Raw genomic sequence first — 26,023 nt, forward strand, 5'->3', positions numbered from 1 at the left:
TCTGCAAATGTATATTGCTATGACCACTAAAATGTGAGTTTGGAAATGAGAGTAGCAGTCGCAGTTGAGGTACTATTACTGCTGCTTTGGGAACTGGAAAAAAGTGTCATCACAAAGCAACAATTTGCTACTTTTGGGAAGTCTAATCCCTATATTCTTCTGGCTGTTGCAGTTTCAGGAGTAAAGGGAATTAAAAGCATGTCATAGTTATATATGAAGAAGTTGTTTCTAGTCAGTTTTACACTCAATGTGTGGTCATAATTTTGGTAAAAAACATCATCTACGTGGATTACTGGTGTCACCTACCTGGACTTGTTCAAAGCATTTGACACTATCTCACATGACATCCTTGTCTCTAAATCAAAGAGACATGGATTTAACAGGTAGACCACTCAGTGGATAAGAAATTGGCTAGGTGCTTGCACTCAAAGAGTTGCAGTCAACAGCTCAATGTTTGAGTGGAGAGCAGTGACGAGTGGTGTTCCTCAGGGATTGGTGTTGTGACCGGTGCTGTTTAACATCTTTGTTGGTGACATGGACAGTGGGATCGAGTGCACCCTCAGCAAGTTCACAAACATCACCAAGCTGTGTGGTGCAGTGACACACTGGAGGGCAGGGATGCCATCCAGAGGGACCTGCACAGGCTGGAGAGGTGGGCCTGGGCAAACCTCATGAAGTTCAGTGAGGCCAAGTGCAAGGTCCTGCACACGGGTCAGGGCAATCCCAAGCACAAATCTAGGCTGAGCGAGGAGTGGATGGAGAGCAGCCCTGCGGAGAGGGACTTGGGGGTGTTGGTGGATGGAAAACTGACTGTGAGCCAGCAATGTGCGCTCCCAGCCCAGAAAGCCACCCGTGTCCTGGGCTGCATCCAGAGAAGGGGGGGCAGCAGGGCGAGGGAGGGGATTCTCCCCCTCTGCTCTGCTCTGGGGAGACCCCCCCGCAGTGCTGGGGCCAGCTCGGGAGCCCCCAACAGCAGAAGGACACGGAGCTGCTCGAGCGGGGCCAGAGGAGGCCACGGAGATGCTGGGGGGGCTGGAGCAGCTCCCGCATGGGGACAGGCTGAGAGAGCTGGGGGGGTTCAGCTGGGAGAAGAGAAGGGTCTGGGGAGACCTTAGCGCGGCCTTGCAGTGCTTAAAGGGGGGACAGGGAAGCTGGGGAGGGACTATTTATCAGCGGGTGTGGGGACAGGATGAGGAGTAAGGGCTTTAAACTGAAAGAGGGCAGGTTTTGATTAGACAGAAGGAAGAAATCCTTCCCTGTGAGGGTGGTGAGGTGCTGGCCCAGGGTGCCCAGAGCAGCTGTGGCTGCCCCCTCCCTGGAAGGGTTCCAGGCCAGGTTGGACGGGGCTGGGAGCCCCCTGGGCTGGGGGAAGGGGGCCCTGCCTGTGGCAGCGGGGTTGGAACTAGGTGACCTTTAAGGTTCCTTCCAACCCAAACCATTCTATGATTCTGTGATATTTTAAGAAAAGTATATTAAGTATAACACATAGTGTGTGATCTTTTTAAAATCAATTTAACTCAGTTCAGCATGAATGTGCACAGATGTATTAGTTTGTATCTTCAGCACTGTGAATGAAGTGGCCGATTTAAGCACGATAGTTGAATGTCCCAGCCCACTGTCATATGATATCTTTCCCTCTTTTTCAATAAATTTTTTAATTATAAATCCTGCTGCCTCTGAATTGCTGATACAAGCAGTCTCCAGCAAAGCCGTTAGCCATACGTTTAGCTGCAGGCACCTGCAAAAATCCCATTCATATCCTGACTTCCAGAGTTGGGAACAAATTACTTGTGAGGCACCTGCCCCAACTGAATTAGGCAATCATCACAGTAAATTTAGAAGAACTTTAAAGAATTTTTTTTTAAAGGAGACAAAGAGTAAATAAAATACAATGCAGTATAGACACTCTATAAATAAATCATGTATAGATACTCTATAAATAAATCATGCATGACTAAAGCACAAAATTTGCAAACCTACCAATGTAAACCAGGATTTTGTAGCAGGCTGCCAAACTATTAAGAAGCAAAGTTTACCCAGTTGAAGAATCAGAGAGAAAGTTCTAAAGAAGGCCTACACCTTCTAGATAGAAATCTCTCTGGCAATGGTAATTCAACATGAGACAAATACCATCTCACAGCAAAACACTTATTAACTTTCACAAATGTAAAGTTACTTTAACCTAACAGAGCATGTAGATACATGTATTTTGTCATTCACAGCTGGGTTTATTTATGCTAACACTGCTAATTCTTTTGCTTCTTGTCTCTGATGCTTTGTAGCTCTTCTACTTCCTACTAGCTTAGCTGAATGAAACGATGTCTGTCCGATACTGTTCTTCCTGCAGTTTCTTGCACTGTGAGCTTCTATATATGTTTAAATTTGAATAGTTTCTTATGCTGTCTCATGTGCTTGTCTTCTTAATAGGTAACTGTTATACCAGTTTCACAGATTGAAACAAATATTTGATTGCTTAGCTGAAATTAAATGCTTAAATGTAAAGGTGAAAAATTTATTGCCTCTTTCTAGGAGGAGCTCTGGTCAAGAATTGACTTTCTTTTTTCCCTAGAAATTTATGAATACTTTCTGTAAAATCTTACAAAATCCAGGATTTGTACTTTCTAGAAGATAAATATATCTGCTTGTAATTAAACACAAAGTTTCTGTTGAGATACTGATGCGTTAATATAATGCAAAGGAAGGTCTATATGTCTGTCAGACTTACTGCATTTCCTATACTGATATCAGGAAAAATTCTCGTTTTCCTGCTTGAATTCATTACATTACTGAGTTTATTATTTTTTGAAACTCAAAACACAAATCAAAGGAATTCATGCTCGGTTCAAAGAAGAAATTTCAGTGTCTTTTATAAAAATGCCACAATCCTACCTACCCATTGTCTTTCCTGTTTTCAGTAATAGCTTTTGAATGTGTGGAGATATATGAACCATTAATTTGTGCCTTAGAAAGATGTTGAAAGAATGATCTTCACTTAACTGTGGGTCTATGTGACAGTATATAAAGTATAGAGCTGTAGATTTTAAAACCATGAGACCATTGTGACTGTCTATTTCAATCTATGTAATTTTATGAATGAATCATTGTATCATGTCCAACAGCTACAACTAAAAGATAACTGAGTTCTTAGAAAAATACCCAACTTTGATTTGAAGAGTTTCAATGATGCAGAGTCCTTTCCAAGCCCACTGCATACATCTTCTTCATAAGGTTCATCAGACAATTTTTAATACATTGTATGCCACGCTGATGTTGCCATTTTGTTTTTGTAATCAAAAGGACAGGCCAAATACCATAGAGAAATCTAAATATAATACATTAAGGAAGTTATTTTATCAAAACACTTTTTAGTCTCAAAAGAAAAAAAGTGACAAGGTGGTCTGAAAGATTTCCCATTGTCCTATGCAGACTTGCATGAATTATATTACCCTTCCTTAATTTTTTGTTACTTAAAAATTCCAGTGCTGGCTTTTCCATTATTTTGCCCAGGACTGTTGTCAGGCTGACAGACCTATAATTACCTTGGGTCATCCATTTACTCTGTTTAAATTTGTCATGATTTAGCTTTTTTTTTCTGTCAAGCTGAATTTTAGTATTGAATTCTCCTTCCAAGTTAGGAAATTGTCCTTGGAAATTTTAAAAATAACAGTTGACACTGTATTGTTCACATCATGAAACCACAGGCATATGTTATTGAGATATAAAACTGTTTTCTGAATAATTGAGCTTTATATCTTAAAAAACAACCCTGTAGCAGTGAGGACAACTTGAAATATGATACTTTTTTTTAACAAATCACTTTGCTGGAGTAAGAATTTGAATACTTATTCTCCTGAAGTATTTAATTCAGTGGTGAGTGATCATAGGATGACTTTGCAGCGCTGGAATTTCTGCACACAAAAGTGCAAGTTGGGTTGATAGGTTGTATTACTACTTAAAGATTTATAATCGTTTATTTAGAAGTCAAATGATGACAAAACAGGGAAGGACAATCTTGCTAGTTATTAAGTAATTCACAAGAGCAAATTAATCTCCAGGAGAACTCAAAACCATCATCGGTTGATTATGAATTCATTGTGCATGTCCTTCAAGAGAGCATTCCAGTTTACCAAACTACTGTACTACATTTTAAAATACAAAATAAGTAGAAGACACTTGAGGGCTTTTCTGGAATGGCCGCATTCGTTCTTTCTTTTGTGTGTTGCAGACACACAAACAAAATCAAATGTTAGTTTTAGTTGTGCTTAAGTATCTATATCGTCATGGATAGTGAGTAAAGTCTTTATGTTACTAAAGCTCTGTAGAAGAAAAAGGAAAAAAAATGTTTAGGAAACTTTAAATTTATATGCTAGTCTCTTAGATTTCTCTGTAGACTTCCAGAGATTTACTACTTTAATACTTTACGTCCCATACTAAATAGTAGATGATGATTAAAACTAAGTTCTAATGTTTCTCCTGGCTGCAGCTTCATGCCAAAATACCATGATTTGAAGACTGTTTTTCCATTAAAAAGTATTACACTATTCAATACAATGTACTTTCCTGAAGATTTGTTGGTTTATCTTTACAAATTTGATTCTATATATGTCTTTTCTACTCAGTGCCCATTTTAATGTCTTTAAATTACTGTAAGTTACTTCAATAGTATTACATAATTTTTCAGTTTTACTCTATTATAGAGGTATTTAACTTTTTCCTTCTCCTTTTCCATGAAAAATTATTTAATATTAAAATATGCCATTTTAACCTCTTTAGGTAATAAATTTTGTCATGGCTTATTTTATTTACAACTAGTTTTAGTAGGGATTCTATTGCAAACCATGGGATCAATGTGTATTTTATAGTGCATAGAATCTATTGTGAAAAAATTTATGAAACAGGTTCTTTGGTATAAATAAGACTGTTAAAAACATGGATCTGAATTCTGCCTGCTTGTACACTGCATTGTCACTGGCTTGCTATCTAATATCAGTGAGTCTTCTTCCATTTAATCTTCATTACATTGCTGGAATAGTTTCTGCACCAGAAAGTTAAGTCCTAGCGCTATTGAAATTAACAGCAGAGCTCCCTCCGGTTTCAGTAATTCCATGATTTTATCCTAAATGCATAACCTTTCCTGATGTCAATAAAATCAATATAAAGCAATGAAGGCTACTGTTTTGGGGTGCTCACAAATCATCAGATTGATTGTAATTAAAATCCAGTCTGATACAGACAATTAGTGCTGTGCTTACGTGGGATGCAAGTCTACTGAAGCCTCATTCTTTGGTTTCATAAGCACATACATAAACCTTTGTGCTGGCTGTCATTGCAAGGGTGAATTTTGGCCTGATGGAATAGATGTCTTCAATGGCGTTTTGCCTGCTTGCTCCAGCAAAACACTTGGCTCCAAGTTCTGTGTTGCCTGTGATTGCTCTGTAAAGCAATTAGCTAACTAGCCTTGTTCTTAAAGCTATGCTGACATCAGCAATGATGGTGGTGGCCAAAGAGTTTTGGCATGAACCTCTTTAATGTAATGTCATCAAATAGAACACCCATAGTAGTTTCAGTACAGCCTGAAACACAGCATGGTGTAGGCTATTAGGGAAAGGTCAGTAAGTCGGTAAGAAGCATATCCACAGACACTTAAATTAAGCAGCACTCAATGACATAAAGGTGAAAAAAACCTCAAGGTTGTTTGAATGTGCCTTTAGAAAGACAAGTATTTACAGAGAAGAAGAAATGCAAATTGCTTAGTGGTGAATTTATATAGTGTGCAAAACCTGGGCAGAAGTATTCTGAATCTGATGAAGAGAATAGCTGGATAAAATGTATTTTGCAGACTATTCTGGGAGTTCTTAGGCTTCAGACATCAGTTCAATAACCTCTTCATGGTAGAAAATCTGTTAATTAATCAAAGAAAGTAAACAGTGTTACTGCATACTCGGGTATAGAGAAGACAAGAAGGCACTAGCTTCTCTCTTTTTCTGTGGTTGAGTAAATTCTTTATTACAAAAGGTTTAATTAAACTAAGTTACAAAAAAATTACTATGTTCTTTAATTTTGTCTGATAAGATATTTTGAATCTAAGAAGGTCAGTGAGTTCCTCCCTTCATGTTGCTAAATCTAGGGCCAGTGATTTGATTCAGGATGGGCCTCCTGGTCTTTTATACAAAGAGCTGCTAGAATATAAGGTAAATACCTTGGTGTGAAGATCTTCCAGCTTTGGGGTTATTTTACAGTGCTAAAATATGGCTCACGACTATCCTGAAATACCTGTTCATTCAGATCTGCCATCAGATTTTAATAGAATCAATCTTAAGATTTCCCTGACATTGTGAATATGGGTGCTGCCACTCTCCAATGGTTCTGCCTAAATAGTGAGCCACTAGTTTCTGTGAAAAAATAAGGATAGAAACTGGGGGAAGGTTGCAGAATACTGTCTCAGATTGATTTAACTTCAAAAAAATGGAAGATGGAACTGCAAATATGCTACATTTGCAAAGGTTGTCCCATTGTGGATTGCTATGGAATGCTTTTTATTTCTTCCTAATGCTGTACATGGCTACTGATTGCACACTTCAGCGTTGGTAAAATCACTCTGGCCACACATGTTCTAATGAGTCATCTCTGCTTTCCTAGCTCTTTCAGATTTGGTTTCTGAAGGCTGGAGTAACATTCACTTACTTTTGTGTTGATCTTGACCTCTTTCTGCAAAATCACTGTTAAAGCGTCACTGTTGTTTAAAATTTTATTTCAAGTATATTTGTTACAAATAATCTAGCCTCACAGCTTCTCTGTATTATTGTTTATTCTAGATGGTACAAAGGTTAGTTCTTATTTTATTGCTCCTAAAATCTTATTTTTACAGTACCCTCCTGTGGAAGATGTGTTGTCTTTTCTGGCATTTCACATCTCTTTACTGCATGGATATTGAATAGAAGTGTGCATTTACATTTCTAGGTTTGTCTTGTTTTGTTAAGTCATCTCAGGCACAAGTTCTGCTAACAGCTCAGTAGCTAATTCCTTGTTGATCTTCACATCACTTAAATATTTTGAGTTCCCTTATTGTTTTTCTTCCCTTTCTGAGCAAGCTTCTCACTTTGTCAATTCTGGCAGCCTTAAACAGTGCTGTTGTTGGGTTTGGGATTTTTTTAGAGCCTTTCAGTTTCAGTTCATAATTCTCTTAATCCTCTTCAGATTTCATGCTCTTAAAATGTCATATACCATCTATTTTTCCTCAAGAGCTCTTCTGACATTCTTAGTCATCCACATCAGTCTTATCCTTCTTTTATGCCTAGAATAGCCAGTCTTGCTCATGATCTCACAATCCCTTGACCTCACTTTCTTGCCCCAACTCCTGTTTTGTTCATTATTTATCACTGGATGTGCCTGGATTGAAAGAAATACCAGATCTCATGGAAGTCAATGATATTGAAGTGTCTGCCTATTTAGGGGAAGCATTGATGTTTAGCTTCACTGGTTCTGAGTCAGCCTTTGCCCCCAGGCCACTGCCGCATCTCTGGCTCATTTGAACAGCAGAGAAGGTAGTGCTTGGTGGTGCAACAGGCATAGACTGAATAGATACAGATTTTGCTTGCCAAAAGGTAAATCTGTGTGTAAGCAGGATGCTTGGGCAGAGGTAAAAAATAAACTTAAATTGCTGCGTTTGTCAGAAAATGTGCTGAATTTCTAGTAAGCCAGCAGAAGCCCTTCTGTAGAGTGTATCAGCTAGTGCACTATGCTTACATGGCATCTGGGTTTACAGTGGGCACCTGTGCATCAGAGGCAAGATCAAATTTGTTTTCTATACACATGCTCCAACTCAAAACCTTCATATTTGAATATCATTTAAGTAGTGTTTCTGATGAAGTTATAGCATTGAAATATTGTATCTGAAAACAGAATCAGAGTTGAAGGATGGAGAAAAAGAGTATTTCACATGGGTTTACAGTGTAGACTATTTAACAAAAGTCCAGCCTACTGAAGAAGCTTTCCTGTCTATTTTTATATAGCTTGATTCCCCATGTTTTCTAAGTAGTTTAACAGTTTATTATTCTGAAAACTAGGTTCACAACAACCCCTTTGAAGTCCCTATTGCATTTGTTCTCCACAGTTCTGATGCTGTACCTCCCAGGCATCTCAGCACCATGCCTCACTGCCATCACTGAGGAACATTTTAATGCCTCGTTATAATAAGATACTCCCTAACTAGAGTGAGTGTTCATGTGTGGGCATATATCTGCTGTGTGTACCTCAGTACCTGCCTGCACTGCATTTCCAGGTGAGATCTACTGTTCAAGAATATGGGCAGCAGGAAAGTCAGCATTAGCCTTCTCTTCTTGTGTCAGATACCAAAATCAATAAAAGATCTGCAGTCTTTTTTTTTTTTTCCTTGTTGTTGTCAAAACTGCCTGAAATATTTGAGCTCTTTTTTCTCCTTTCTATGCTGAAAGAAAACATTCAACTACAGTTTGTTCTCCAATTAGAACTGCTTTGTGGAGTGATGGCACTGATGGAAAGAGGTATTTTGCAGATGTCTTTACATTTTGGCAATACAGGACTACATCTAGTGGCTAGTCTAATATCTGACATACATTAATTTACCTTGAAGACTCTTCAAGTAGATGCCTGATGGCAAGATGCTAAGAAACTGTATCGTTAGCCAGGGATCTCCTTGGCAAAGGCCACAATCATTTGTATTTCCATTGAGAACACCATGTACCAAGGGCTAAAACAGCTCTGAGGTTCCTCTGAGACATCAAAACTTCAAAAATAGGGATGATCAAGACAAAGTCTTTTTAAAATAATTGTGTTTGTTTCTTTCAACTTTGTTTAAACCTTGAATTTTTTATCAGAATTGTGTTGGAATTTATGAGGGACTCTGTAACATACAAGGTACAGCTGTAACATGCCCAGATGGTGTGACTCTGGAATAGGATTTTCAATGTGTAGGGCACTCAAATGTGTTTTATATTGCTGGGTACCTATATTAGCTATATTAGCTCGCAGGGAGCATAGTAAAAATCATTTTTCTCTCATCAAGTGTAGTTTTACCCACTGTATAGTACACAAAGTAGCTCAAAATGTGCTACAGCTAAGCAGAGCCCTTAAACCTAAATCAACTTAATCTAAATTGAACTTCTAAGTGAAATTCACCATTTGGTTTGTTTACAATTTTCTAAATTCAGTATGAGACAAGAGGAAGTAATCTGTATCTTTAGAGAATTAAAATATGCCCATAAATAAGCTCAATCACTGGTCTTTGTACAGAACAAAATCAAAAAACCCTGTATACTAAATTGGCTAGAAACTGAAAATAAATTTTGAGATTGTACCCTATGTTGTCTGTTTGTTTTGGTTTCGTTTGTTTTTTTTCAAAACTATGTATTTATATGGAACAGCAAACACAGATTATGCCTTAGTAATTTTTATGGCTTTGGCATCTGTCCCTTTGCTTTTATTCACATATTTTCATAGCCATAATCTCTAGTTTCTTATTTGATGATGCAAACCTTTCAGATGTAGAAATGGATAAAAATCTTGCTGAGTTTAGTGAGAATAATTTTCAGGAATAATCCTTTTATTTGACAGGAAATAAAGACCCCAGGCAAAAAAAAAAAAAAAAAAAAAAAAAAAAAGAAAAAGCAGCATGCATATTAAATGACGGAAGATCCTTTGGTCCAATGTTTTCATAGCTAGGTTTCTGCATAAAGAAATGCTTGGAGAATTTCTCTACAACAGCAAACTGGAAAAGCCCCAAGACATAATGCACCTGAGCCTAAATTTTATTTTGCGTGTATAATTGAGTTTTATTGTGTTTGAAATTGCAGAGTATGTTGACAGGTCTCTCAGCTATCTCAAGCAGATATCCATAATGGGATACACCCCCTTCATCGGGAAATGGCACCCTACTTTGAGATGCCAGTTCCATGGTCATTGAAAGGACCTTTACATAGAAGTTCAAAGCTGTAAGTAAACTGATCAACAAGCCAACTGTGTGAGGCAGGTGATTACAAAATATTGAGATTTGGCTGCACTTGCTGATTTTCAATTAGTTTCAAGGGCATGCAGAAGAAAGCAAAAGTGTGACAAAATTTGTTAGTTGTTTTAGACATAATAATATGATGCAAAACTGGAATATTTCCATTAAATTAAGCTCATCATAGCACATCCTCATTTGACGTGCTTGGGCAATGGCATCTTTGATGAAAGAAAAACAATCCCCACACCCACTAAGTAACAAACCATACCCCACAAACACCTTTTGATAATTGCACCTGATAGATGAAAAACATAAGGAGAGAGCTCATTGTGCCCTAGAGGAATTTTGTTACTTGCAGCTACTCTATTACTGATTGAAAGCTCCACTGTTGCTTTGTCTACTACTAGCATGATCCCTTAGTGCTTTTCTATAGGGATTTGTTTCCTTAGTCTATTAAGCTGGTCTGTGTTGTCAAGAGCTACACAATCAAGTTTTATGATATGAAAGGATATTTGCTTTGGTTCCTTATTTATGCTTTTGCCCTTTTAAACTCTTTGAACTCCAGTGAAAACACAGTTGTCAGAGGTTTGACCCAACATAGTTCTGTGTTTTGTTCAATGTCACTATGAAGCCAAGAAGAAAAAAATTTTGGCAGGGTAGTAATCTTGATATCCTACAGCATTCAGAGTGACGGGGAAAGGAATTTCTGAACAATATGCAACTCATAGATGTGTTTAGGTACCCATAAAAACAAATACTGAACATATATACAAGATACTCATGTTAAAGCCAAAGATGGGATCTTTATGCAAGAGTCTGTTCTACCTAGGGAAGCACTTTAAAAATGATTGTCAAAGCATCTAATGTTGAGATTATACCACACTTTCTAAAATTTTTAATAACTGTAATCCTCTACTTCTGTGAGTAATGCGGGTCATTGTATCTACTTGTCAGAATGTTAAATTTTAAAGAAAAAAGACCTTAAATGCTTGTTCCAGATCTACAAATCTAGACTTGTGTTTTACTTCAATAGCATTTTACACTTTCTTCCCCATTCTCTAAAGCAGTTGCTGCGACTCTTTCTTCATTCTATAGGCCTGTGATTTTCTCATTATCTGTGGTTCCTGTTTCAGTGTGGGATGCCAACACCAACAGAGACATGACTACATTTTCTCCAGTAGATACTAATTAGCACAGATAGAAAGCTTTCTTTTTACAGTTGTTGTTCGCTCCTACTTACCCTAAAATTTGTTTGTGCTTACTGCTGGCCCTACTTATTGCAAAACAGGCATGGGTAAATCTGGCATGCTGCAGTAGAAATTTGCCTTCCAACAAAATAAATTTGGAATACATTTTGTGTTGTATCCATTGCTAGATACATAAATTAATTAATCAGATGCAAAGATAAATATAAAATATTTATCATCAGTTTCTTGCTGTAAGTGCAGGCTGCCTTGCACACTGCGTAGTGCGTATTCCTGTAAAAGGCAGAATAGATCATGTGAACCTGTGATGATACAGCCCCAGAATGAAGTAGGACAATTCCTGACCTTGGTGTGCCCCACTGTGCAGCTATAGTCTTCTTCAAGAGCTGCTTTTGACAAGGAATGTCTCTCAAAGTAATTTTAAAAATCCATTTGGGAAAGATTCTGCAGAGAAATTTGCTAAATTCACGTTTCCTGTATCTGGCAAGAGAGAAACATTTTTTGAACCCCAGGTAATGTGTTGTGTGGAGTAACTGGAGCAGAAACAGATAAACCTGAGAATTTGATTTCACTCAGTACTCTTCTATATGTTAAAAATCATGATTTTTTATATATTCTCTAATCTCTGTAAATTTAAATTTCTTAATATTTAATACAGAGCTAATGAATTTTATTTGTTCTGGCAAAAATACTTCCAGATACCACAGCAGAAAAAGTTGGTTTAAAAGTGCAAAGTAAGTTTACATTTGAAAGGATTAATTTGCGCTTTCATAGCAGAAATCAAAGAGCTTTGTAGGAAGAGCAAGGACTTTTGCCCCAAAGCATATTTTAATTTGGGCTGGGCCGCCCTTGGGAGCGGTGCTTGGGCAGTGCCCCGGGCGGCTCCCACCGGGTGCGGAGGGAGAAGCCCCCGGGGCTGGAATTCCGACTTGGTGCTGTCGGACCTGGCCGCCCCCTCTCCCGCTGCCTCCCCCGGCGCCCGCCGAAGGCTGGTGCTGCCTGGCTGTTGTCTCCTGCAGTCGCCGTGGGAGAGCCCACACACAAACGTGTTTGCTTCTGTCTAAAATCTGTGCAGTTTTTAGTAGTCTTCCAGCCTCCGGTGTGGGGTTTTGAAACTCCATCACAAGCGACCATCAGAATATCCTGCAGAAGCTGGAGTGTGGCTTGTATTTCTAAAAGTTATTTGTTTTCATGAGGCACATGTGCTGATACTGTGAGTCATCCGTCCATTTTACTGTGACATTTTCAAGCACAATTATGTGTAGTGGAATTTTTTTGGTAGCTGGCTATGTTGCCCATCTGTGAAATCATCATTCTACTGAGCACTAAAAATAGAGATGAAACTCTTCAGAGAAAATTTTGAATCTACTTAAATGACAGTTTGAAATGTGTTCCTGCAGTCAACAGTTTAAATATTTTCTATCCTAAATATGGATACTCTAAATTTAAGGTGATGTAGTCCTGCTGTCACCACTTCAGTTCACCTTGCTAACACAGTGATATAGTTGGAAATGATTTCTGGCTAGGAACCCAGGCTGGTGCCCACCAAAGCCAATTCACTCAGGCCTCAAATGACTAGGACTGGCATAGGTGTGTAGGAGTTCTGGAAGATGGATAACACACAGGGTGGAAAGTATTTATTAATAATGGGGGATCACTGGAGAAAAATGTGAAGACAATCCATGACTGTAGATCAGAGGGGAACAAGGAGAAGATGAAAAAGAAGATCACTAGGAAATGAAGTTTTGTGATAAAGAACAACAGAATATCCAGAAACTTCTAAATGGTTGTATTTTCAGTAAAATAATCAAAGCTAGCTGGTGAAAAGATACGGTAAACACTGAAAATAGTGAAGAACTATATCTAGGAGAGGGAACTGCTGGAAGAATATAAACTGTGCTGCTGAGTAATAGCATCCTAATTGAAGCCACAGAAAGCCAAAGAAAATCTAATCAGTCAGGAAAACACATTTCATTACATTCTTAGTAATTTGTTTTGAAAAAATCCAATTGGATTTTAAATTTAACAGATTTTCAGTATGTTCACAGCAGATTACACTGTTTATACTTGCATACAGATACAATGAAAAATATACTTTCAGAGACATATACAAGAAAGTGTTTAATTCAAGACTGTGTTTGCAGTTGTCCCTTACTGTCTGGATACCATTATATAAAGTTCTGCTGAGAGGATGGAAAAAATAAATTAGGACTTTGCTGAGTTGGTAAGCATTACTGGAGACCATCACCCATTTCTTGAATCCACATGCCATCTGAGACGTACTTGAAGCTGTAGCTCAGCCAAACATGAAAAGAGCATTGTCTGTGCACCCTGCTGCCTTCCCTCATTCTCTCCCTCCTTCTCCCTCCTTCTCCCTCCTTCTCTCCCTCCCTGTTTCTGTACAAGTTTTCACAATGAGATATTTTCCACAAAATGTACAGCTAGATCTCCAGCTAGACTGAAGTAGTGTTACTCACTTCATTTACATTTAGCTTTCAAAAATTTGTATTTTTGGTGAGCTTATATGCAAATGATTACATGGTAGGACATTAGTGTGGTAGGTTTCTTGTATCTTGAATGTTTTTCTCAAACACTAAGTAGGAGAGAAGAAAATCAAAATTATGCTTAGTATTAGAATAGTTTGCTTGTGGAAATTAATAAAAAAACCCAATTATGCAAACCCACAAAAGACTATTCTTGCAGAGAGAAAATAAAAATTCAGTGTTATATCCTCTTGGAAGTTTTTTTACCTATTAAATCTCAAGCACGGATAAGGTCAATAACATAAACAATTAAGCCTACCTCTCATCATCTTTATTCTATAGTGGATTAATGCATTTTAAAATCCCTTTACACACATTTTTATCTATTTTTGAGATCGCAGTTAATGGATTTTCAGAAGTATGCGCTTTATATAGTTGTCCATATAAATGACATTCATAATAACAAAGTGCTATTTTAAGTTCTTTAGAGAGTCACCATTACTTGTACTGACATCAGAAAGATGATATTCACTGATCTAACATAAACAATATGCAGACATATTTAAATTTCATCATGGTCTTTTTTAGATAAAAATTTGAACAACATCTTCAAACACAAACTGCAGCTCTACCATACTTCAGATGAGAAAAATTAAAATAGAAGTCTTTAGGCAAAAAGAAAAAGAAGATGCACCTGAAAATATATGCAAAATTAAAATGAAATGCATAACATGGATGAGAATAAATCCTGCAAGTCCTTGTTTGCAACATAGCCATCTTTCATTAAAATATTCCTTCCATGTATAAGGATAGTAATAATTTAGTATATATTACCATACTAATAACTTCAGCTGGACTATTAGAATTAATAATGGATTAACCTGCATGAGTGAGAATCCCTCCCTTGTTAAGGACTAGGCTAGTTCTGTTGCTTCTCATTTTTTATAAAATTACGTATTTGTTACGTAAATTCCTCCCACATGCATTGCAGTTGGATTTGTTCTTTCTTCCTGTAATGAACTGCTGCACAGCATTGCTGCGCACTGCTTCACAAGTTCATAGTGGCTGAAGTTTTAGTTAAGTAGGTTTATCTTGCTGCACAACACTCCTAAGTTCCTAAATTCTTAATGGACTTCTGCTCCTATGATGTCCGTAAGAGGCTGCTTCTTTGGCCGCCTCTTTCCCTTACAGAGAATAAATCCCTGGCAACCAATAAATGTTATAGAGGAGGAAATTACAGTAATTTAGTCGCAAATCTGCAATAAATGTATGATAATATTAAATGTATTTGTTTTCTGCTCTACCATTCTTTAACATAAAAAGGAAGTACACTGAATATGATATAACACAGAGTATATGACAGATTAGGTCATCAATATTTCCTTTTTTTCTGAACAATGGTTGCTTCCATTGAAAATGTCATCACTTACTATGGTAGTTGGTACACATTCTAAAACATCCATATAATGCAGGCCATTTCATTCAGGAATGAGTAACTACTATCAAAGTGACATAAAAATGAAGGAATCTTAGTGAAATAATTAGACACATGCTTCTAGAAGAACAATGGAAAACAGCTGTTTAGAGAAGAATTGATGACCAGTAATTAGCACCCTTGTGACTAAACAGTATCAGCGTTCTCAAAACTTTCTAAAAGGACTTGCATTGATTTTTAAACTATAATTTTGATTTTAAAAATATAGTTGATAATTTGATCTAGCGATAAAGGGCCACTTTTGAAATATGCAAAACTATATGCTTACAGGTTTGGACTAACCGGGAAACTGTGGAACAACATGGAACTCTTTTTCACGGTTTTAATGGGAGGCTCACGAAGTTTGGTTTTGAGGAGTATTTGGTAGCTTCTGGTACATATTGCTATGGTCTGTTATAGGGATCGAGGGTTAAGAAAATAAGCATTGGTGACCCCAGATTCCAGGAATTTTATGAAAACATTTGCAAGGGAAGCAGCCTTTTTCTGTGGGATGCTTGATGCTTATGTTAGATCCAGGCCTTAATATTTAAGAATTTCTCAATAGTGCATCAGTGCTTAACTTCATAAGCCTCATTTAAAAAAATGATTTAGATACGTGAGTCTAGATTTGTAAAGGTACTAAGTGCCTAAGCAGGTTAGGCACTAACTCCTGCTAAGCATGCTACATGCCTACTTCCAGTGCCTGCAGTGGTTGTTAGGCAACTAGTCTTGATTTAGATTCCTTTGAAATGTACCAAGCATTTTTGACACCTAAATATCTGACTGTAGAGAAAAGAAGTCCTAGTGACTTGCATGGACATTTAAGGCAGGTACCTCAGTACATAATAGATTGTTCTAATCTGAAAAAAACATGTGCTGTAATGATAGAAACCTGTAAAGTGGGTGTGGTACCTTCGCAATTAAACCAAACCAACAGATGGACTCACAACTGCAACAGCTGAAACCATCAGGTCAGAAGTTTATAAAAAGGGAAGTGCTGAAATGGAAGTCAAGAAGGTGGATTGGGGGTTTCTAACTTTCAAGTGCTTTTCTCTAATTTGGTCTTGCTCCTGATTTTTTTTTTTTTTTTTTTAATCCTTTAACTTGCAAAGGTAGCACCAAAAAGGTAAGACTTACCTAAAAGAGAGCTTCTTATAAAGCTGGAGGATGGGCATTCTTCACCAGGTTCCTGGGGAACACAAGCGATATTAAGATTTTATTGATCTTCTAATTACTGTCTACAGTTTTTGTTTATTATTAATTAGAAGAAGATAGTTGTGGGTGAAGGATCAGTAAAAAGGTGGATAGGGACACAAATAAGGAAGTAGTAGAGGAAAGGAATAGTATAAATGGTTTCACTTAAATGTTTTCTTAACAAAATGCCACCTTTGTCAAAGGTTCAAAGCCACTGGATTTGATCATGGTTTGTTCAAAAAAGTATTTTTATATACTCTTTGAAAAAGTGGAACAATGTTCATTGCTGAGAAAATGAACATTAATTTTGAAAAATTAGTTCTGGTTTGAATTTGTATGTTCCTAATCCCTATGTTATTTCATTAATAACTTTTTGTAGTTATTGAAACACTGCCTTGCATTAATTGAAGGCGGCTGTCCTGAGTTCCCTCCTTTGCAATGCACCTCGTGGCCTTTCCAGCCATGGGTATGGGTACACAGGAATGCTGTAGTAGTTTCCAGACCAATGAAACAAAACCTAAATGAAAGTTTTAGGCTTCTGCGGTGAAAGGTAACGCCAAAAATAATTTTTTTTTCAAAGCCAAATTTATTCAGATTATTTATCTGAATAAACCTTGAAAATTTCAGTGTTAGTTCGGAGTCAGAATGACGGCATTTCTACACGTTAGCGGGGTAAGGGGGCAGCTCGAGGTTGGGGTAAATTACTGGGTTTGCCCTGGAGCTGGAGGCGGAGGTGGCGCGGGAATAGCGCGAGTGTGCTGTGGGCGAACCGCGCGGGTCGTACGGGGCCGGGAAGCCTCGAGGTGCCCACAGCGAGGGACGCGGTCGCGGGGGTGCGTGGGGAGGGAGACGCTAAACCCACGCGCGTCTCGGCGGTGTCGCAGGCGTTACGCCGGTCCCTGCCGTGTGGGGCCGCGCGAGGGGAAAGGGCGGGGGGCGGCGGGCGGGCTGAGGGGACAGGTGAGGCGGCGCGCGGGGCGGGAGCCGCTGCGCGGCGGCGAAGGGGTTAAGGCGGCGGCGGCTCCATTTGCGGCTGCCGGAGCTGCAGGCGATTAGAGCGCGGCCCCGCCCGGCCCGGCCGCGCGGCAGCAGCAGGTGGCGGCGGCAGCAGCGAGGGAGTTAACCCTGTAGCGGCAGCGGGGGGGGACTGAGGAGGAGCAGGCGGCGGCAGCAGCAGGAGGAGGAGGAGGAGGGGGATTGAGGAGCAGGCGACAGCGGCAGGAGGGGGACTGAGGAGCAGGCGGCAGCAGCAGCAGCAGCCGGGTTGCTAGGGATGGAGAGATCCCGTGTCACCCGGATGTGAGTGTCATGTTGGCCCAAACTCTGAGGGATTTGGCACCGGCGAAGCAGCAGCAGCAGCAGGAGGAGGAGCAGCAGCCCCTCGCACGTCGCTAGTCACTACCATGGGGGTCGGGTAACGGGGAGCGCAGGGGGCAGCGCACACCTGGCTCGGGGTGGGGGGCGTCTCTGCCCTTTTTTTTTTTTTTTTTTTTTTTTTTTTTTCTCTCCTCTCTTCTCACACTGGAGAAAGTGAGAATAATGCACCAGCAACAGCAGCCGGAGCAGCACCCTGCAGGTAAGAGCCTGAGCGCCCACCAAGGGCAGAGGCGTGCCCGGGGTTGAGGGGAGGGAGGGGGAAGCGTGGGAGGATTTATGAGGGATTTGGGAGTCGGGGATTAGGGACAGGGTTGAGGATGGGGCAGGTTTGGGATGGGGAAGGGTTGAGCAGCTGGGTTCGAGGGGGGACCGGCAAGGGCAGGGGATGAGGTGAAGGCGGGATAAGGCGCTGCCCTCGGCGCGTGACCAGTGGAGGAGCGGGTTTATGCGTGTCTGTCTGTTGCCCCGAGGCCATTGAGAGCAATTGGCCGCGCTGAGGGGAGGCCACGGCTTGGTCTACGTTTCTTTCTTATTTGTGTGATTGTGGCTTAAACCTGCTGGGAGATGCGGCTCCCCGGGGCTCCCCCGCGCCGCGGCGGGAGGGCAGCGCGGGGTCGGGGCAGGGCGGTGGGTGCGATGTGCTCGGCCCCCGCCCCACCGGGGCTCCTCCGCCGGCGGGCTCCGGCGCTGCCACATCCCCCGCCGCCGTTTTAAAATGATTTCCCCCTCTTTAATTAGCAGTAAGTTTGTGGTTTTGCCCCTGCCGGGGGGCAGGGGCTCCCCCGGAGAACGCAGCCACCCGGGCGTTGTTTCCCTTTCAAGTATTGATTTTAAAAAGACCATGGATGGATGGGTGGGTGGGTGGGTGGTTTATTCGCGCCGAGCCACGTTTCACGACATCCCAAAGGGCAGGCGGAAGGCGGGGGAGAGGGCTGTGCCATTGCTTTTTTTAATTTGGCGGAAAAAAAAAAAAAATAAAACAAGAGGAGGGTAGCGGGGATGCTTTGGAAAAACGTTGGAGATAAAATTCCCACCTTTGCCCCCGGTGCCAGCCCGCCCCCGAGGCGGCACTGCCCGCCGTGTCACCCAGCTGTTGATGCGCCGCCCGCTCGCCGCCGGCCAGCGCTCGCCACGCCGCGTGCCGGCTCCCCACGGCAGCTCGGCTGTCTCCGTGGGCGACGCGCGCGGGCCCCGGAGTGACACCCCCCCCCACGCCCCCGCCGCCATCCCGGGGAGCCATCTTAGCGCTCCTGCCGCCCCTCGCCCCCCGGCGCGCGCTGCCGCCCCTCGCGCAGGCAGGGGCGCGAGCGGAGCGGGACGCGGCGGCGGCCGGGGCCGGGCTCCTCCGCAGCCACCCGTGTTCGCGGCTCTCGCGTCTTTCTCGTCGTCTGTTTCCCACCCCCCTCTCTAGGAAAGGAGGGGTGTGCTTTTTGTGGCTCTCCTCTGTTTGGCGAGCAGCGGTCGCTGGGGAGCTGTTTTCCTCTCCTGCCTCGGTAGATCCATTTCAGAGTCATCCTGCCTGCCAGCCCTAATTCCCAGCACATATATTGTGCCGTTCCTCCATTTTTTCCTTTTTTTTTTTTTTTTTTTTTTTTTTTTTTTTTTCCCCCAGCCAGGCATCTTTAAGTTTTGAATTTCACTTAGGAGTCTCTCCTTCCTACAGGTGCATGTAGGAGTAGACTGTGTTGCTCTAGTCAAGGAGCTCGTGAGGAGAGATCCTCACGAGGAGGTGGTGTTTTGCCTTCTTTGCTGACATCTGGATAAAGAGGACTTCATTAATATTTGGAAGGTGTAGTTTATTCTGTAAATCCTTGTGAAAAAGCAAAAACAAACCCCATCGTTTTACAGTTGTTTCACGGTTGTAATTTCTAGTGTGAAAGACACCAGTGCGTTATGAACGTGTTTATCAGCAGACAATATTGGATTATTCAGTTGTGGGAGGCATCCACAGATTTTTCTTTGAAAAGGCAGATTAAGGCAAGATTTAACTTGCTTGCAGGACATCCCCCTTTCCCCTACTGTACTGTTGGTTAACTGAATAACATGTAAGTATTTTAAACAGCTACTTTTTTGACCAAAATGGAGTGAGAAAATAGTAGCTAAGCTACTACAGCAAAGTTGATCTTAAGGAGAGGAGTAGCTATGTTTTATTGGATAAGCATGGTGACAGAAAAGCTGCCATCCAGTTAGGAAAAAATGCAGTAAGTGGAAGAATCATAATGTTAAGTGTTTTTGTAGCACTTCTCTTGATGCTTGGATCAAATCTGAAGTTATTGTACTGATTCCTGAGCATTTTTTTGCTACTGTTCTATCACATATATATACACATAGGATTGTGCTCTGTAGTATATGCAATGGAAGCATCCTGCTGCCAAGAGGTCTTAAAATCAGATTGTTGTCAGAAATGTTGACACATTGTAGCATAAAAAGTTATAACAAAGTACTTTTTCTTTTGTCCCACAGAGGCGAACTATGCAAGTAGCACCAGAATTCCTCTCCCTGGTGACGGACCAGCTATTCAGTCAAACAGTTCAGCACCACCCAAGCAAACTGTTCTATCTTGGCAAGCTGCAATTGATGCTGCTAGACAAGCAAAGGCTGCCCAAAATATGAGTACCACCACAGCCCAGCCTGTAGGATCTCTGTCCCAAAGAAAACGCCAGCAATATGCCAAGAGCAAAAAACAGGGTAATACTTCTAATAGTCGGCCACCCCGTGCCCTTTTCTGTTTATCCCTCAACAACCCAATACGAAGAGCCTGCATCAGTGTGGTAGAATGGAAGTATCCTTTGATGTAGTTTCCATTTTTACATTCCATTTCTTGTTTTCTGAATGTATCAAGAGGATTGTTTAACAGTATCTTTTACAGCATTACAGCTAACACATTAGTTCACTTGCATGTGTCATTAATGTTGATGGTAGTTCATTTTGCTTAAATCGCTGTTAAAGATAGCCTCTTAATTTGTGTCACAATGACATAGATTATCATTTTACTGAAGTAAGTATCTGAAACTCAGAGAAGAGCTCATTACTATTCTTTTTTTCTTGGAGGAGATGGGGGACCATTTTCAGAACTTTTAAGGTTACAAGCTTGCACTATATTCCAGCAAATCTCTGTATTGCATTAGTTGTCCTTCCAAATAAGGTTGAATGGATAGGAGTGCATTTAGCAGTGTTAACTGGGAGATGACCCAAGATGTCAAACCTGTATCTCCCATATTTCAATTTGGAATGTTGCCATTAGGGCAAATGAATCAGATGTAGAAGTCTTTTTGAAAAAAAGATTATTTTACCAAATACTAAAAGTAGGGGAGATGTTTAGTTAAGCCAAGGATTTAGTCTAAGTACATACAAGTGTCTGAAATATCTTCTGAACTTTTACAACATATTTTTGCCACTAAACATATTTGGAAGCACGTACATCTATAGGTAGGCGATCAGATATACTGGTCTCTATTCATGACAACTTGCATGTCGAGAGGGATTGCTTTATCCTTAGTTCAGTGGTTGTGATGTGGAAGTATGTGGATTTCTTTGGCAGAACTGATAGCATGTTGATTTGGTATATTATTTAATTCTCAAGAAAAGGTCTGAAATAGAAAATAGTTTTGCTGAGGTATGAGGAGAAAAATGTTTGCCTATTAGCCATGGCAACATCCCTGTAATGGGAAACAGCTGTTCAAGAGAGTAGATTACTGAAGTAAAACTCATTTTGTTACTTTAAACAGAACAGCCAACCTGGCAGTAGGAACTGTTACTCATTTATAGAGCTTGTTATTTCAATTCTTTGAACATAATTAAATTGCAAATTAAAGATAGTGAAACAGATTCTTCTTTCATTTAAACTGGTAGAAGTCCAACTAATTTCAGTAAATTGTCCTCTCCTTGGCTAAGGTCAGTTAAATGAAATTACTATGGCTCCAGTGGAATAACTCAGGGCAGAATTTGTCCCAGTAGTGCTACATCATAAAACAAGGTTGTCAGTCTTGCACTGGTGTAATTTGTTCCTTTTAGTCTGAAGAGTGCTGCATGTTAAGGTGTGTGCTGTAACTTTATTTTGTACACAACATAGCAGCTGTTGATATTAATAGGCTACGTGAACATAAACTCAGACCTTGAGGTGACAAACTTTTTGTAAGCCAACAAACAAAATTTAACAGATCTTAAGGGGCACGTGGTCTTTGTAGGAGTTTTTTCTTCAGGGAAAATATTTTGAACTATCAAAAATATGATTTTGTTTATATTCAGTACTCTTCCTTTGAGTACATGCGGTACTCTTCCCTCAGTCTTTTATGTGACTTACGGACACATAACAGGAAGTTGTGCGCTGGATTGAGGGAAGGATGTCAACAGTCGTAGCTAAAGCCCAAAATTCTCCCTTTCCAAACTTCCATGAATAGGTTCCTCTGGGTGCCTCCATGTTTATAGTTGCAAGAAAATAATGAAGTACTTTGGGGGAAAAAGGCAAATTAGTGATAAACTGAAGGATGAACTTCAGAGGCATGAATTTTAAGAGGTACTTTTCTTTCTGTAAGACAAAAGGTATCTTCAAGCTTCAACTGATGTCATCCAGATATGATATAAAAAGTGCAGCTGCAATTTGTGCTATTGTCAGTGTGACAGCCTATAGCCTCTCTGTATATATGGCTGCCAAGCCAGTAATGATACTCTGTTCCCCAATCTACTCACCTAACCTTTCATCTGTCCTGTCCAAAGCAAAATTGTTGAGGAGTCCAGCTGTCGGAGGCATGAAGAGGGGCTCAGAATTTTCCCGCATCCATTGTACAGCTTTCCAGCTCATACTGGAGTAAAGTTGTGATTTTTCTGGGAATCTTTCTCATAGACTACTACAAACTAGATCCAAAATTATTTTCATCCTTTGGACAAACACATTTCTGTTAATGTTAATAGACTTATGTGAGCATATGAGAACAGAAGAGCTCAATAAGTATTCCTTGCCCACCGTGATGACCCATGTATTGATTTAAGAGTGTATAATTATATTCACCTCTGGAATTTAATATAAAGTGCCCCCTAGCAGCAAGAGTAATAGTTTTTTCAAAATGAAGAGGATGTTGAAAGATCATTGCGATTGGGAAAAAAATAAGGCGTAGTGATATAACCAAAGGTGAAGAAGTGTTTGTCACAGTTACTGGTCAGAAGGTTGCCTTCAAAGTAAGACTTGTTTTACAAGTGCTGATGCTGTAAGGAGAACTAGACTTAAAAGTTTGTATATACTCATAATCTATGAATTCCTTAACAAGATTTTCCAGACCATTTGACATATTTATACTACTGGCGATTTTTGCCAATTGTGTGGCCTTAGCTGTTTACATCCCATTCCCAGAAGATGATTCTAATTCAACTAATCATAATTTGGTAAGTACTCTTGATTTTTTTATTTTATATTTGTTTGATATACTTTAAGTTGATGGTCATGATTAGCTGCTAGTATTTGAGACTGTATTAAGTATGGATAATTTTAGTAAAAAACACCAAATTAGTATACAGTGATACTTTAAAATAAAATGTATATGAAATTGCTTTGGTGGTGTTTTTTTTTCCTTCCAGTTTTAGTGTCTACACCCTTATGTTATGCGTTTCAAATAAGATTTTTTTTCAGCAGCAACATTATTTGGAAGGGAATGTAGATTAATATTATGCTATATATGTGTGTATGTATATATTTGTGTGGTATAGAAACTTTAATTTCTATTGCTTATGTTGATTAAGTATGTTCACTAGCTGTTACTGTGTTTCTGACACTTGTTTCAGTCCTCCTGAAGTTATACTGCCTTTCCTAGTATACTTGTCTAGTCTCTTCTCAATTTTTAATGGTGTTATTTAGCTGTGTATTTTACTAGATATTTTAGTTTTTAATGATATGACGGTGGGAGATTTTACATTACTACATTGGTGTTCATACCACTTTAAAATGTGAATTTTAAAAGCAGTCACTGTTGGTGTAAGTGATCTTTCAAAAAGGCGTGGTACTGAAGTAAGTAGAGTGTAAAGATGTACTACTTCAACTGAAAATAGTATACTAGAGTTGTGCTTGAAAATATATAAGGAAAACTAATTTTGTTTTAGTTCTCTATTAAAACTCCTAAAAGTTATCATACTCAAGCGTAATATCGAATTAAATTGCAAATTTTGTTGCTTATAGTAAATGACATCTTGAAATAGTGGAGTTCAGTTGTCCTGCACACTCAAAATCTTCATGTGACTTGTTTTTTATTTTGGGGATGGGGGGAGAGTTTTTTGTTCATGAAACAAATAATTGGATACCAGTAAGTAGGTAATTTTGGATTATTTTACATGGAAACTTCGGGTTGATATGAAGTCTTCTATTTGTGAATATGTTTGTGTAATTTGTGGCATGTAAGCTTGTTTGTTTTCCTAACAGTAATTATTCTGTGCATATGACCCATTTTATATATTTTTTGTTTACCAAGATTAAGCAGATAAGGACAATAGAAATTGCTGGCAAAAGGCAGAATAATTCAGGTCATTGTAAAGAACGATTTATGCAGCTGTGTATCTAGCCAACCAATGGTTTTTGATCTTTTTTTTTTTTTTTTCCCATGAGAAATTCAGGACACAAACCTCCATAGATGTCAATCCAACAGGAGATCCACTAATAAGTAATTTGATAAACCATTACATGAAAAGGATAAAGCAGTTACTTGTGCCAAAGGCTAATAATTTTGAAAGAAGTGTTTTTAGCATTAGTTTTGTTAGCCTAATGTCTAGTATTTCTGACCTAATTCTACAGTGTGCTAGTATTTAGAAAGAAATGGATGTTTTCATCCCTGAAATTTGTGGCGTTTTTTTCATTTAATATGGCCAGGTTAGTCCAAGCAAAAATAAATCACCTTTTTTTTTTTTCAGTAAGAGGTCCTTATCCATTTTAAGTAGAAAGGGTCTTGAACACCTCCAATTACATGTATATGAAGTGTACTTGGCCATTTAGATTTTCTTAAATTCCTTTTTAAATTTGCATGCTGTTTATATTTATGTTGAGTAATTCTGTTAAGTTTGCTCAAAGAACAGAATTTATCCTAATATACTTTAAGGTGCTGGGACAGATTTATGCCCAGTAAAGGAACACAGGCACATCCTGTGTACCTGATCTAATAAAATAAATAGTTCTGGAATGAGCAGCTTTGGCTTTTCCTACAACTAACGTTCTATATCATGAAATACACTAATCAGTGATCTGAGTTCACATACCTTTCTCTAGTATTTCACTGACATTTTTCCTAGTGTAGACCCACTTCCTTTGTTGAACTCAGTGTGGATTCAAGTGTACTGTGAGGACATATCACAGAAGAGTTGAGTTAGAAATCTTCAGGCTTGCTTGGGAACCTGCTTGAGCATGCAGTTCCTGATGCCTGAGGTGTATATATAGATACATATTTGAGAGAAGGCTGTCAGTTGTCTTATAGTGGAAGTAGAGATTAATCTGTTGAGTAATGTTCAGCACTTTTGTGATACCAGTCTAAAAAACCAGACCAAATCTTAAAAATCAGTATTAAATATTATGAATAGGGTTGGTAGGATTTTTAGTCCCCTGCATGGAGACATGTTTGTTATGAGAGCCCTACACTGCCAGTTTGATCTTGCTAGGAGACTGTACCTTGCTCTGGCTTCAATTCAGATTCAAAAGTTGAGGCGAGTAAGATGATTCTCTCCTTTCAGGCCAGGTGTTTGGCCCTACCAAACCCACAGCCTCTTCTCCCCCCTTTCCTCTATCTGGGCACAGGCATCCATTGACACTGTGCAGATTGCAGGACTTGTATTTTTTAGTGCCTTGAGGAGGAGTGACCAGAGTGAGGAACAGCAACATGGTCTGTCTCCAGTACATTCACTTGCTCATGTAAACTGCCAAAATACAGCTTCATAAATTTTAGTTTGCATATAGATATTATATCTAAGGTTTGGTTCTTAGGGAGTAAATCAATGGTGCTTCATTGAGTTGAATAGATTAATTGCTTTCCATCAGCTAGCTGAACTGTTTTGTATTTTTTTTTTTTAAATTTGTAAACAAAAACATTTATGCATGTGGATTTTTTTTTTGTGAATACAAAATATATATCATTTGTAATCAGCCATGGAAAGAGGAAGCAATGGTAGAGGAGGGCAAACACAAGTGGAACACTTGTAAGTGGGAACTATAAATGGAAACTTTTCCAGTTCTGCTTGGGCTAGGGAGAAGACTGCATATTTGAGCAGCTGAAGTGTTCATTCTTTGAGTTCAGGAAGTCTGCAATGGCAACCCCAAATCAAGGGTGTATGTGCAGAACAG

General features: G+C 39.6%; 1 protein-coding gene across 9 annotated transcripts in view; it reads left to right on the forward strand.

Annotated features, from left to right (window-relative positions):
* CACNA1D (calcium voltage-gated channel subunit alpha1 D) overlaps positions 1 to 26,023 on the forward strand; it is a 233,244-nt gene that overhangs the window by 21,327 nt on the left and 185,894 nt on the right. For 7 of the 9 annotated variants that reach the window (XM_032984247.2, XM_032984248.2, XM_032984249.2 and 4 more), the window contains exons 1-3: positions 17,818 to 17,914; positions 20,179 to 20,497; positions 22,989 to 23,094. In XM_032984247.2, coding sequence (XP_032840138.2) covers positions 17,878 to 17,914; positions 20,179 to 20,497; positions 22,989 to 23,094 — 462 coding nt within the window. In that variant the 5' untranslated portion in view covers positions 17,818 to 17,877. Of the gene's footprint in view, positions 1 to 17,524; positions 17,915 to 20,178; positions 20,498 to 22,988; positions 23,095 to 26,023 lie in introns of those variants that run through there. The other 2 variants (XM_032984245.2, XM_032984250.2) reach the window with 2 other exon arrangements.

The sequence above is a fragment of the Tyto alba genome, unplaced genomic scaffold (assembly GCF_018691265.1).
Source record: "Tyto alba isolate M040663 unplaced genomic scaffold, T.alba_DEE_v4.0 Super-Scaffold_3, whole genome shotgun sequence".
NCBI classification, from domain to species: domain Eukaryota; kingdom Metazoa; phylum Chordata; class Aves; order Strigiformes; family Tytonidae; genus Tyto; species Tyto alba.